Source organism: Danio rerio, chromosome 12 (genome assembly GCF_049306965.1).
Source record: "Danio rerio strain Tuebingen ecotype United States chromosome 12, GRCz12tu, whole genome shotgun sequence".
In the NCBI taxonomy this organism is placed as follows: domain Eukaryota; kingdom Metazoa; phylum Chordata; class Actinopteri; order Cypriniformes; family Danionidae; genus Danio; species Danio rerio.
In genome coordinates, this window is record NC_133187.1 from 47,376,446 (window position 1) to 47,390,000 (window position 13,555).

Genomic DNA, 13,555 nt, shown 5'->3' on the forward strand with positions numbered 1-13,555 from the left:
GTTTTCATTTTCTTTTCTTTTTTTTTATTGCAGGATATGATGATATTTGGCTGTCACACCACTATTAGAAAATCTGGAATCTAAGAGTTTAAAACATCTAAATATTCAGAAAATCGCTTTTAAAGTTGTCCAAATGTTGTTCTAATTAAAAATTTATTTATTATATATTTATGGTGGAAAATTTACAATATAATGTAGGAAATTACTAAACCAACTCTCCAATGAATCATTTAAACATTTAAACTAAATTTTCAATTGAAAAAATGTTTTCATTCTCGTCTTTTAAATGCACTATTAATATTAAAAAATCTGGAATCTGAGGGTTCAAAAACATCTAAATATTCAGAAAATTGCTTTTAAAGTTTTTAAAACTAAATTCTTAGCAATGCATATTACTTATCAAAAATTACGTTTCGATATATATTTATGGTGGGAAATTTACAAAAATTATGTAGAAAATTACAAAACCAACTCTTTGATGTATTCAAAGTTCTGAAAGAAAAAGACATTTTCAATTAAATAAAAAACAATATATTGCAGGATATGTCAATATTTGGCTCATACACAACTGTTAGAAAATTTGGAATCTGGGGCTTCAAAAACATCTAAATATGTCAATAAAAATGTTTCATAAAGTTCAAAGTAAATTCTTAACAATTCATATTACAATGAAAAAAAAGTTTTAATATAATTATGGTGGAAAATTTACAAAATCAACTCTTTAAATAAATTATTTAAACAACATTTTCAATTAAATAAAATCTTTAACATTAAAATGTTTTCATTCTCGTTTTTAAATGCAGAATATTCAGCATAATCTGAGGGCTCAAAAACATCTAAATATTGAGAAAATTGCTTTTAAAGTTGTCCAAATTAAATTAAACCATATTTGTAATCAAAAATTAATTTCTGATATATTTATGGTGGAAAATTTTCTTTTTTAACATTAAAATGTTTTCGTTCTCATTTTTTAATTTAGGATATGTCAATATTTGGCTATTTCTGAGGACTTAAATCATCTAAATATTTAAATTTCATTTCATTTTTATTTTTTTAAATGCACTTTTGTTTATTGAAAGTAAAAATATAAAAAATGTCCTGACCTCAAAGTTATAAACAGTAGTGTATTAAAATGCTAAATCATTGGAATGGGCTAAAATACGTGTTTCTGATTATATGGTTGGTAAATTTCACCTCCAATGGCGGGTGAAGTAAAAGGTTGTTGTTTGGCACTGATATCAATTCATTTTACGGTGACACTTTACAATAAGATTGTAATAGGTAATGTTAGTTAATGTATTTACTAACAAACAAACAATCAACAATACATTAATTAAAGTATTTATTCATCAAATTTGTTTATTGTTAGTTCATGTTAACTCAAAGTGAATCAACTAATGGTTATGAATATGGATTTTAATAATGCAAGCTATGATTAATAAATGCTGCACAAGTATTGTATTTATAACTAGTTCATGTTAGTGAATGTATTGACATTAACTAATGAAACCTTATTGTGAAGTGTGACCCATTGACCGCCACTGAGCCATTTCTGATCTGAACCGTGGGTCATTCAGGCCTGTATATACTGGACACCCTATGAGTGCCGTTATATCTCAGTGTTTACATTGTAAAATCATCTTTATTTACTGTATTAGCGAACACGGCGGCGTCTGAAGTGTCTTGTTGCCTTTTCTACAGTGTTAAACCACACAGTGCATTACAGATGATTATGACGGTACATCTCTATGTCACTGCCTTTGCTTGTTTTAACCACAGTTATCCTTTATTCACATGTTGTATCTGCATTCAGTAAATCTGCTCATGTAATGTTCGTTTTCTGTAGTGTCACGGGTGTAAACTTGCTTTTTTTATAATGATGAGTCTTTGATTAATCATGAAATGTGAAATCAGATACCGTATGTTGAACGGTCTGCATAAAGGCCGGCGCTAATAAAGTCGTTTATAAAACCTTTCTGTTATTTCTTTCTTTATTTTGGCCTCTCGGACTCCTCGTCCTCCAATAAACTGATGATATTCTGAAAGAAAAAATCAATGTAGGTCATATTTCAACAGTTTAAAGTGGTGATGGCCAAGTTGATTAATGAAACGTGTGGATTTACCTGCCTGTCGAATGCTTTGGCCATCTCCAGAGCACTAACTCCACACTGAAGCAGAGAAATAGACTGGTCAGATTAATGAATACAGGATACAGTTTTATAACCAGAGGAAAATGTTATTGATTTCCCCAAAAAAAAAGTTTATATATACAGTTGAAACCTGAAGTTTACATAGACTGTATAAAAAGGTGCATAACCATTTAAAAAAATAGTCAGATGTTAAAGTGACTAACCTTTTTCTCTTTTAGGTTAGTTAGGATTATCAGATTTGTTTCTGTTCTGCTTAATAGCAGAATATTAAGAGAGAGATTTTTGAGAAATTGTTATAACATTTCTTGAAAGTCAAGTTTACACACAATAAGATTATTCTGCCTCTGAAAAAGCTCAGATGATGATGTCAAGGTTTTGGAAGTTTCTGATTGGCTAATTGACAACATTTGAGTTAATTGGAGGCACAACTGTAGAACAGTATTTAAGGAAAACCTCAAACACACTGCTTCCTTGTGTGACAACATGGAGAAATCAACAAGCCAGAATCAACAACAAAGCCAGATTACAATTCGCTAAATGACACTGGGAAAAAGACTAATTTTTGGAGACATGTCCTGTGGTCTGATGGAACTAAGATTGAACTGTTTGGCCATAATGACCAGTGTTACATTTGGAGGACAAAGGGGAAAGCTTACAAGCCAGGAACACCATCCTAACTGTGAAGTATGGGGGCGGCAGCATCATGTTGTGGGGCTGTTTTGCTGCAGGAGGGACTGGTCCACTTCACAGCATAGATGGCATCATGAAGAAAGAACATTATGTAGAAATACTGAAGCAACATCTCAAGATATCAGCCAGGAAATTAAAACTTGGCCACAAATGGGTCTGCCAAACAGACCATGACCCTAAGCATACTGCCAAATTAGTGAAAATGTGCTTTAAGGACAACAGAGGGAATGTTTTGGAGTGGCCATCACAAAGCCCTGAACTCAATCCTATAGAAAATTTGTGGGCAGAGTTGAAAAAGCTTGTGCGAGCAAGACAGCCAACAAATCTGACTCAGTTACACCAATTCTGTCAGGAGGAATGGGCCAAAATTCCTTCAAACTATTGTGAGAAGCTTGTATAAGGATTCCCAAAACATTTGACCAAAGTTATACAGTTTAAAAGCAAAGCTAAAAAAATACAAAGGAAATGTGTGTAAACTTTTATAATTCTCATTATTCTCTCATTATTCTGGCATTTAGCAAATATAAATGATTTATTTAATCCTAACAGACCTATAATAGTAAACGTTTTGTATGATTTACCATCATCTTTAAAAAAATGGTTGTTCCTTTTTTAGAGTGTATGTAAACTTCTGGTTTCGACTGTATACACAGTTGAAGTAAGAATTATTTTTATACATTTTTTTTCTTATTCAAATGTTTCCCAAATGATGTTGAACAGAGCAAGGAATTTTTCACACTATTTCCTATATATTTTGTTCTTCTGGAGAAAGTCTTATTTGTTTTATTTCTGCAAGAACAAAAGCAGTTTTAATAAAAAAAATAATAATAATAATTTTAAGGTCAGTATTATTAGTCCCCTTAAGCAATATTTGTCTACAGAACAAACCACTGTTATACAATGACTTGCCTAATTAATCTAATTAACCTAGTTAAGCCTTTAAATGTTATTTTAAGCTGAATATTAGTACTTTGAAAAATATCTAGTCAAATATTATGTGCTGTCATCATGATAAAAGAAAGTTATTAGAAATGAGTTATTAAAACTATTAATAGCCTAATAATATAGACCGTAAAATAGTTTTTAATCCCAGCCAAACTATGAAAAAACATATATTATTGGAAATACTGTAAAAAGTTCCTTGGACTATTAAACATCATTTGAGAATTATTTGAGAAAAAAAATAATTTAGACTTCAATATAAATATATAATTTTTGTTTTTTATAATAATATTTTTTTTATTTTTATAATATAATTATTTAAATTTTTTAATAATGAAAACTCTTTTTTTCTTTTTCTTTTTTTTAAATCGTTTTAAAGTAGATACATTTTTTTAATGCCATATATATATATTTTTTTTTTTGAAAATGTCTGATTTTAGGAAGTTCTGACCTTATTCTGAATGTTTGGATCAGCTCCTTTCTTCAGCAGGATCTGAACCAGATGCTCATAGTTATTCAGCACAGCAACCTGCAAGACAATTCATACACAGTCATTTACTTGAATACATAAAATCCTTTGCTTGATTTCAAACAGACATGATGATTGTGCATGTGTAAACTACCAAAATGCAATTTTGAAAATTACACATCCTTAAGACAATGAAAATATCCAACAATTATAAGGATAAAAGTGCACAAAAATAAGAAACTTAATATTTTTTTTGTTACATCTAAGTGATGTACATCTTTATCAATCAGCTTGTTTGTTTGTTTGTTTGTTTGTTTTTACATCACAGCAAGTAGTAAAGTTTAAGTGCTCAAGATCATAAGAAGAAGAATGTATGTATACTATTATGTTCTATTTTATGTGCTGTTATGATTTTTAACTAACTAACTAACTCCTTACATTTATATAGCTCTTTTCTGGGCACTCAAAGCGCTTTACACATTGGGAAGAATCTCCTCATCCACCACCAGTGTGCGGCATCCACCTGGATAACGCGACGGCAGCCATTTTGCGCCAGATCGCACACCACACACCAGCTGATTGGTGTAGAGGAGACAGAATGATGAAGCCAACTATGATATTGGGCCATGATGGACAGAGGCCAGTGGGTAAATTTGATGCCGGTGTAAACCCCTACTCTTTTTCGAAAGACAACCTAGGATTTTTAACAACCACAGAGAGTCAGGACCTCGGTTTAACATCTCATCCGAAAGACGGGACATTTTATTTTAAGCTTTATGTTAAAGGTGACCTATTATTTAAAATCTTTTTCACAAGGGGTTAAACACAGTGGGAATATATCCAGCCTCTAAATGGTAAAATTTATTAATTATATTTTTTATAATCATTATAAAAACAGTCTGCAGAAACACTTTGAATGACATTGTCTATTTGCAGTTGTTATTAGAGGGGGGAAGCCTTGCCCACTAGTAACCATCACCCGAGTAAGAAGCAGCCGTCTGCCATCAAAGTTTTATCCTGCTGAAGATAATGTCAGCGACTAATAAGATTATAAATGTGGATTTTTAGGATGCTCAAATGAACACGGCAGTCTCCATAGACTGCCTTCTAATGCCTAGTTCAGACTACGTGATTTTAGCCCCAATTTTGGCTCGCCGACAGGTTTTGAGAAATCGCCGACAAATGCCTGAAATCACAGCCTGAAGCACGCTGCTCGTGCACGTGAGTGACAATCACACAGTATGAACTTTCAAAGACGCGATCTGAGAGAATCGCCGATGAGTCGCCGATGCCTGTGAGATATTTGGCATGCTAAATATCTGGAGCTGTCGGCGATTCAAATCATGCCGTGTGAATTGAGTTTTGACTGAAAATAACATCAGCGATCACCTACAGCCAATGAGAGAGCAGCATTCACTTGTGTGTGCGTGTGTGTATACCTGCTGCAGGCCAGCGGGAGGCTGGCGAAGAAGTTAAAAGCGCTCTTTTTCAGTTTATTTGGACCCACGAAATGGAGGAAAAACTAGTGGAGGTTTGACAGGACTCAGGAGCAACCGTGTCTGTTTGACGTTTCATACAGAAAGAAATGAGTTTATTATCAACGTTGAGGAGAAATGGCTAATTCCCTTTAACCCAGGTGAGCAAACATGTACATGTTCTACCCCATTACAGTCTTCTTTCTCATTATGTAGTTAATAACAAAAGACATACTACATGTTTTTGGCTGTGAGACGTAGTTTGGACGAAGTTGTCGGTGATTCTCCCTATAGTAAAGTCATGCAATGTGAATGTCCATGTCGCCGAACCATCTTGCAGTGTAAACAAAGCAGCGATGAAACGCTAGCCCAGATAGTCATGCAGTGTGAAAACATCTGTGACACGGCTAGTTTGAAAATCATGCAGTCTGAACTCGGCATAAGGCTTCTGAATCTGCCACTATGCTGACTCATAGGCATTTGTAGCTCCGCCCTCTTCTGAAAAGAGCACAATCTCATTTGAATTTAAATGATTTTGGCCAAATAAAACATTATTTGTGGATTTTGTGCTGAAACTTCACATTCACACTCTAGAAACATCAGGGACTTACTTTACATTTTGTAAACAGGGTATAATCTAATCTAATAATATAATTTAATATGCACGTCACTTGATCAAAAAAAGTATGAGAAGCAGCACCAGCTAAACACACACAGATGAAGTGAGCAATGTTTGAGTTCTGACCATCAGTGGTGTTTTCCCGTCTCTGTCCTGCACATTGACATCGGCTCCAGCGCTGATCAACAGTGAAGCCACAGCCGGATCTCCAGTAATGACCGACACGATCATGAGCGGCGTCCACGCGATGTTGTCCTGCACATTGACCTGAAACAGGAGAACATCAGGTAATAGCATGTTCCTCTTTCTCTAACATTTTTTGTAGGAAAAGTCATTTTTGGGACATCTTGAAATAAACTGGGGAAAAAATCAGCCATTGATCTCCATAGTATAGTTTTTCCAACAATCAGAACATCTTGTTTTGTGTTCAACAGAAAATGATAATAGTATAGGTGGGCAGAGATTTGTTTTTAAAATCTAGATTAATCTCACTGTAATCTTAAAATTAATCTAGATTAAAACGGCTCATTTGAACTCTGCCGAAGGCATTCAGAATATGTGTGCTACCCAAATAATGACTAAAAGCAAGTCTTTGAGAACGGCTTTCTCAAGCCAGGTGGCGCATAAGACCAGGGGCTCATCTCCTGTTTCCAAAATGCATCACAAACTGCTTGAGTAACTGTTCTACTATGATAATTGGTGATGAAAATAAATGATGTTCAATAAGATGTGCTTGTGTTTATCAACTGTTTATTCAGTTAAACATGAATATTGAACTGTAGACCAACATAAGCTCCAAACAGCGATTTTTGATCACCTTAATCCGACTAAAGTCAGAACTGAACTAAACAGATATGGCATTAGGACATGTGGAGTATGCAGATATTAGTGGCATTATTAAAGTAAACAATACAATGAAACTATTACCGTCATGTAGGACTTTTCGCCATATTTTCGGACAAGATCCACACACAGTAAAGAACCACACACACACACACATTGCAAAATGCGGAAGTTTTTTTCTTTCCATTCGGCGTGCGCTATTAAATTCCACAACACTCTCACGCGCAAATAGGCATGATACTTGCGAATGGCGTGGCGCGAATGACGCGATTCTCGCGAATGGCGTGGCAGGAATTGAGCGTTTGAAGAGTTTGAAGCGAATCGCTCGAGTTCAAAAATCTTAAGCGGACATTCGCACAGTGTTAACCAATCAGGAGCTTGCTCTTGTGGGGGTGTTATTGTGACGTGGCGCCTGGTGTTGGTGTCCCGGGGGAAATCCTCCAGCCGACACCGACAACAGTTCATCAAACTGGGCTTGGCTCAGTCAGAAGCACCGCTGAAAGCCTCCATCATCCAGGGATGGCTTCTGAAAGTTTATGAGCTCACAGGGCTGGTGCACCTATGAAAGCATCTAGTGGACTCAGACACGACCCTAAACGTATCGACCCTGTTTTTCAGTCTACATAAAGCACATAAACACTGTTATTTGCTCAAAAAAATCTGTGTTAGCCATTTCGCAACGAAGCTACAGTCACCGGGCAGACAGAAGCCCTGCACATGACGCAAACAGAAGCTGTTCTGAAGTGAATTTGATGCGCGAACGAAGCAGATTTGACACGTGAATGAAGCAAGCAAACTCAAATATTCACGCGGCTATTTACGAGCGAATATCGCGATTTATCTGCTCGTTTCACATCTGAGTGAACACAGCATAATACCCCAGTTTGCCACGGGGACATGAATGAAAGTGAAACTGCCGAACTGCTGTTAAAGTCACCAAAAACTACAGGAAACTCTTACATGAAAGCTCTTCATGTAAACACCTTAATTATATAATTTTCTATTAAGGCAAATAACTAGATTACAGATGTAAGTGTAGTCAGTAGTGTGTTCGAAGTAAGTGAAAGATTCAGAAGGGCATCCTGCTGGTTTGATTCAGAAGGGCACTTTTTTGTCAGACGGTTCACCGGCCTGGTATACATCCGCGTTAAAATATCAAGGTAGTCATTATAGCTTGCGTAGAGTAGACCCAGCTCCAAACCCAACTTTGAGAATAGCTTAACGCCGATTTATTTTTTTCGTTAATTTTTTACGTTAATGCCGATAATGCCCCACCGCTAGATAAAAGTTTACGACTACTTGAGTTTGACCACTTGAGGAAATTTTTGTTTTTGTGTGAACTGCCCCTGTGAATTAACTAAATTAACAATAATAGTTAAAATGTGTGTTTTTTTTGTCTTTGTTGTCACTTGGGTATCCTGAATATCCCACCAAGCAGTTTTGTTTGTTTAATAGACATCCAAACATAGATGACTTTGCTAAAACAAGGCTAAATTTGGACTGCGAGTAAAAACTGTAATAGATTAGCACAAAATACATAAAAATGCACAGTATTGAATGACTACACACGTGACGTCTGTCTAATCAGTGTATTTGATTTTTCTTGGCCAAGCCATATATGTTTAGCCTACTGATGACCTTCTGACCTCACATCCATACTGTATGAGGTACTGCAGGATGTCCAGCTGTCCTCCAGCTGTGGCCCAATGCAGAGAACAGCAGCCCGTCCGGTCTCGAGCTCTCCAGGACGCGCCGCACCCACACAGCAGCTTCACCACATCCAGGTGCCCATGAAAACATGCCAACATCAGGCTGATTCAACAGTTTAGAGAAAGAAAAAAATGTCAGATGTAACAATTCCGATTTGACGATTTACCTAGAGTCCGTTTCAGAAAACCATTTCAGATATAAAGTCAGTGTTAACAGGAAAGACCTTTGCTCTGTCACAATTCGCACATACACTACATCCTGAAAGTAAGTACTTTTTTGATAACACTGCAAAAGTTATTTAAATATTTTTAACTTTTAATATTAAACTTGACGTTTGGTTTCTCACAACCACCATATTTGTAGTTTGTTTACACTTTTTACCCAAGTTTGTAGTTTTAATCAAATTCACGTCCAACACACAAAGTAATATTAGGGGTTAGAGTATGGATGGCTCTACACCTCTAATTTCTTCTGGAAATAGTCAAGCATCCAGGAACCTTTGGCAAACTCTTTCAACATACTACACTTTTTGGATATACTAGTTTTATTTCCAAATAATTTTTAGGAAATATAGTATGGGATGTAGCATTATTTTCAGTGTGTTGATGTACTTCCAACTGAAACAGAATATTTAGTAGGGGTGGGCAGGGCCGGAGTGGGACACCTTTTCAGCCCTGGAGTTTCAAGCCTCAGACCGGCCCACCTCAGTTCACGACTGACTATATTAAAATAAGGTCATTTCCAAATCAGTTTCTAATGACACTATCACGTCTTTTTCTGAAAAAAAAACAGCTGCTTTAGAACTTAAAATGTTCAACAACCCTAACAGTATTATATGTCTTAACAATAAAAACGAAAACAATAAGTTACTTTAATGAGGACCGAACCCGGGTCCGCAGCGTTTTAACCTAACAAGCTAACCGCTGGACCACAATAGCTGTGTTCAAAACGGAGACACAACTGAGTTTTATAATCATTAAAATAAATGAAAAGAGAAGAGTTGCGGTAAAATAATGAATAAAAAGGCTGTGGTCAAGTAAATAAATAAATTTAAAAAGTGTGACTGCTGAGAGCAAAAGATTCTGGAGCTACGGACACCGGCCCTCGCGGCCAAAAAACGGACCGGCCCACCGGGAATTCTCCCGGTCCTCCCGATTAGCCAATCCGGGCCTGGGGGTGGGGCTTTCTTTTTGAGGAGTGTGGTTCAGAATATTGTGGCTGAAGCGTCAAACTGACATCAAGAGAAAAGGTCCACCTCTCAAATCGAGGAAGCAAATACTCAAGTTTACCAAAACAAACTACATATTTTTTTAGTGGATTAACTTGCATGGATTTATTTTTCACCAAAAGGATAACCATGTGCGCTAACAACATAAACATTGTAAATTTTTGTTTTAAATGGACTTTTTCACAATTCACACAGCTTTTCAGCAGTTTCTCACATCGAAATTATAGTAATATTGTACTTTATAACAAAGGAATCAAATAGAGTGGCAGAAACAAAATTTAACTTGACAATTATTTAGTGGTTTCACAATTACGGCTACAAAAAAAAAAAAAACAATAGCATCACTAGACAAGTGAATTTTACTTGCAGTCCTAGAATAAAAACCTGACAATATTTCAGCTATCACTAACTATTCATTAATTTTCCTTCGGTTTACTCTCTATTTCAGAGGTCGCCACAGCAGAATGAACAGCCAACTATTCCAGCATATGTTCTACGCATGGAATGCCCTTCCAGGTGCAACCCAGTATTGGGAAACACCCATACACTCTTACATTCACACACACACACACACACGCACACTCATATACACACACTACAGACAATTTAGTTTATCCAATTCCCCTATAGTGCATGTGTTTGGACTGTGGGGGAAACCAGAGCACCAAGAGGAAACACGCGTCAACACGGGGAGAACATGCAAACTCTACACAGAAATGCCTACGAGCACAGCCAGGACTAGGACCAGCGACCTTCTTGCTGTGAGGCGACAGTGCTAACCACTGAGGCTGAGCCACCGTGCCACCCATAAACTATTTATCATTATTATTATTTTATTTACTTTTTCATTAGCTGGTAATGTAAGACGGTCATAGATTTGAGAACAGCTCTGCAAAATAGTCTGACATGTTGCTAATTTAGATTTTTCACTGAAACATTTAGTCATTTTTCATAATATGAGAGATCCCCAAATGAGCGGAAGGAAGGAAGGAAGGAAGGAAGGCAGGAAGGAAGGAAGGAAGGAAGGCAGGAAGGAAGGAAGGCAGGAAAGAAGGCAGGAAGGAAAGAAGGAAGGCAGAAATGCAGGAAGGAAGGCTCACCTGTCTTTGCCACTGCTGTTTTTTCTGCTCACATCGGCACCATGATGCACCAAAATCTGAACTCCACTACGACACAAAACACACTTGAATAGACAGACAGACATGCAGATGCACAGAAATATCTGAATAAGCCTTTATTACCTAGTAAAGCCCTTTATGGCTGCCATCATGAGAGGAGTGTAGTCCAGCCGGTCAGGAACGTCTACTGTGACCGTTCTACCAAGACACATAAAAAAAAAAAAAACTATAGTAATTTATATTAAATACTATAATGTTTTTGAACCTGTACTGTATACTGTATATATTATAGTATTTACAACACTTGATGAATGATTGCTCCAGCATACTGTAGTCTACTATAGTGTAATATAGTACTATAGTAAATTGAGACAGACAGGAATCATAGTGTTAAATTCAATACCTTTTAAGACCTTTTTAAAACTCTTTCCATACATTTTAAGACCTCATCGCCACTGTTTCGATTTGAACCGGTAACATAGGGAACATTTTAGGTTGTATATTTACTTAATTCTTATTGTAAGAAAAATTGGCCAATACCGATATTGATTTCTAAATGTTTTCAAATTTAGAATCAGAAATCAAAAACGATTTTTATAAAAAATACTAGTACGTGACAAGAAAAATAATCTGCTTTATCACAGGCTGAACTATCTGAAGTGACTCAAGTGTTGTAAATACTATATATACAGTACATAGTACTATTCTACACAGTATCCCAATATTTTCTGATTAGGCAAGGCAAGTTTATTTATATAGCACATTTCATACACAGTGGCAATTCAAAGTGCTTTACATAAACAAGAATAAAAGAAACAAGTAAAAATAAATAAATAAATAAATAAAAGCAAAAAAATAAAACTGATTCAAAAACATAAAAACAGGTAAAATGTGATATAAAAGAATGAAGAAGAAGAGAAAAACATAATAGTAGGATCTGTCGGACGCAGCACAGTGCTCATTCAGTAAAGGCACAGCTAAACAGATTTAATTAGATTCAAATCTTGGCATATAATTTTATATTTATATGAATTCCATGTAAAATAGCACTTATCACTTTCTTTAATACTCTTTAAGGGCCTTAAACTTCTGTAACTTTTAATACTTTCAAGACCCCATGAACACCCTGTGATAAACTGTGATAAATATTGTGGTATACTTTATTTTCATTACAACAATAAACTGTGCTGTACTGTAGTATAATATACAGTACAGTTGTATAAAACTACAGTATTGCATCATTTGTTTACATTATTGTAGTTGTTGGGTTACAATAGCAACTATATAATTACCACAACAGATTAATGAATGTACTTTACTGTAGTAGGGTTCAAAAACACTATAGTATTTACAACATCTGAGCGTCTCATGTGCTGTGGTTCAATCCCTGTGTTCATTTAGAAGTTCTTCATGGTTAAGGCATCTGATGAATGCAAGATTTATGAATGATAAACCTAAGCTCTCCTGAGTGAAGTTGGTTTAGATGTTGATTTGAGTGTTAATAAACTCACCCAGACTGCAGCACTCGGCAGAGCTCCACTTCATCAGTCTTGAGGACGGCGCTGTGAAGATTCTTCCCATTCAGAGGCGGCTCTGAGGAAAACACAGTCGGACATGACTTTTATTTTACAGCAGAGGGAGTCTGCAAATGGAAACCCAGGTAGCAACGAATTCGAGAGGGTGCTCGCTGCAGAGCCATCTGAGGAGAGGTGAGCTCCAGAGAGGGGGAGCATGAGCTGTCGCTCCTCCTCCTGTAAGCTGTTTTAATGCGTACACCAACCCCACCCCTAACCCTACCCCCAGTGACATCACTCGTAGAAGAAGTGCAAAAAAGGTGGAGCTCAAGCTTAAGCTCCCCCTCTCTGGAGCTCACCTCTCCTCAAATGGCTCTGCAGCGAGCACCACTTGACGAATTCTGGCACAGATGTGGCATAAAGTTGGCACAGCAGGCATTCCTTCAGCACAGGCAGGGGAGGACTGGCCATCTGGCAATTCTGGCAAATGCCAGAAGGGCCGGACCATTTTTTAAATGTGGGCCGGTATGTTTTTTTTTTTAATAACGTTTTTTATATGTATTGTTTTTACATGCAGGCAGCTTTTATCTCTTGCAAGATGTGAATATTATGATGATGATGATGATGATGATAATAATAATAATAATAATGATGATAATAAATGTTAAGCATTGGCCCAATCGGCAATAGCCGACTGGTTTCGAGATGGGCCGACCCAATCAGAGGTTACGTGGGCGTAATCAAAATTTGGCGAGAATGTCAAACAAACAGTAAGTGCAACACAAGCTAATTGTCAG

General features: G+C 36.3%; 1 protein-coding gene across 2 annotated transcripts in view; it reads right to left on the reverse strand.

The window, feature by feature from the left end:
- Positions 1–1,764: 1,764 nt before the first annotated feature.
- Positions 1,765–13,555, reverse strand: part of fank1 (fibronectin type III and ankyrin repeat domains 1) — a 16,987-nt gene continuing 5,196 nt past the window's right edge. For both annotated transcript variants that reach the window (XM_002664034.8, XM_073918924.1), the window contains exons 4-11: positions 12,756–12,837; positions 11,368–11,442; positions 11,227–11,292; positions 8,835–9,000; positions 6,472–6,612; positions 4,234–4,311; positions 2,124–2,168; positions 1,765–2,039 (exon numbers count right to left, since the gene is read on the reverse strand). In XM_002664034.8, coding sequence (XP_002664080.7) covers positions 1,992–2,039; positions 2,124–2,168; positions 4,234–4,311; positions 6,472–6,612; positions 8,835–9,000; positions 11,227–11,292; positions 11,368–11,442; positions 12,756–12,837 — 701 coding nt within the window. In that variant the 3' untranslated portion in view covers positions 1,765–1,991. The remainder of the gene's footprint in view (positions 2,040–2,123; positions 2,169–4,233; positions 4,312–6,471; positions 6,613–8,834; positions 9,001–11,226; positions 11,293–11,367; positions 11,443–12,755; positions 12,838–13,555) is intronic.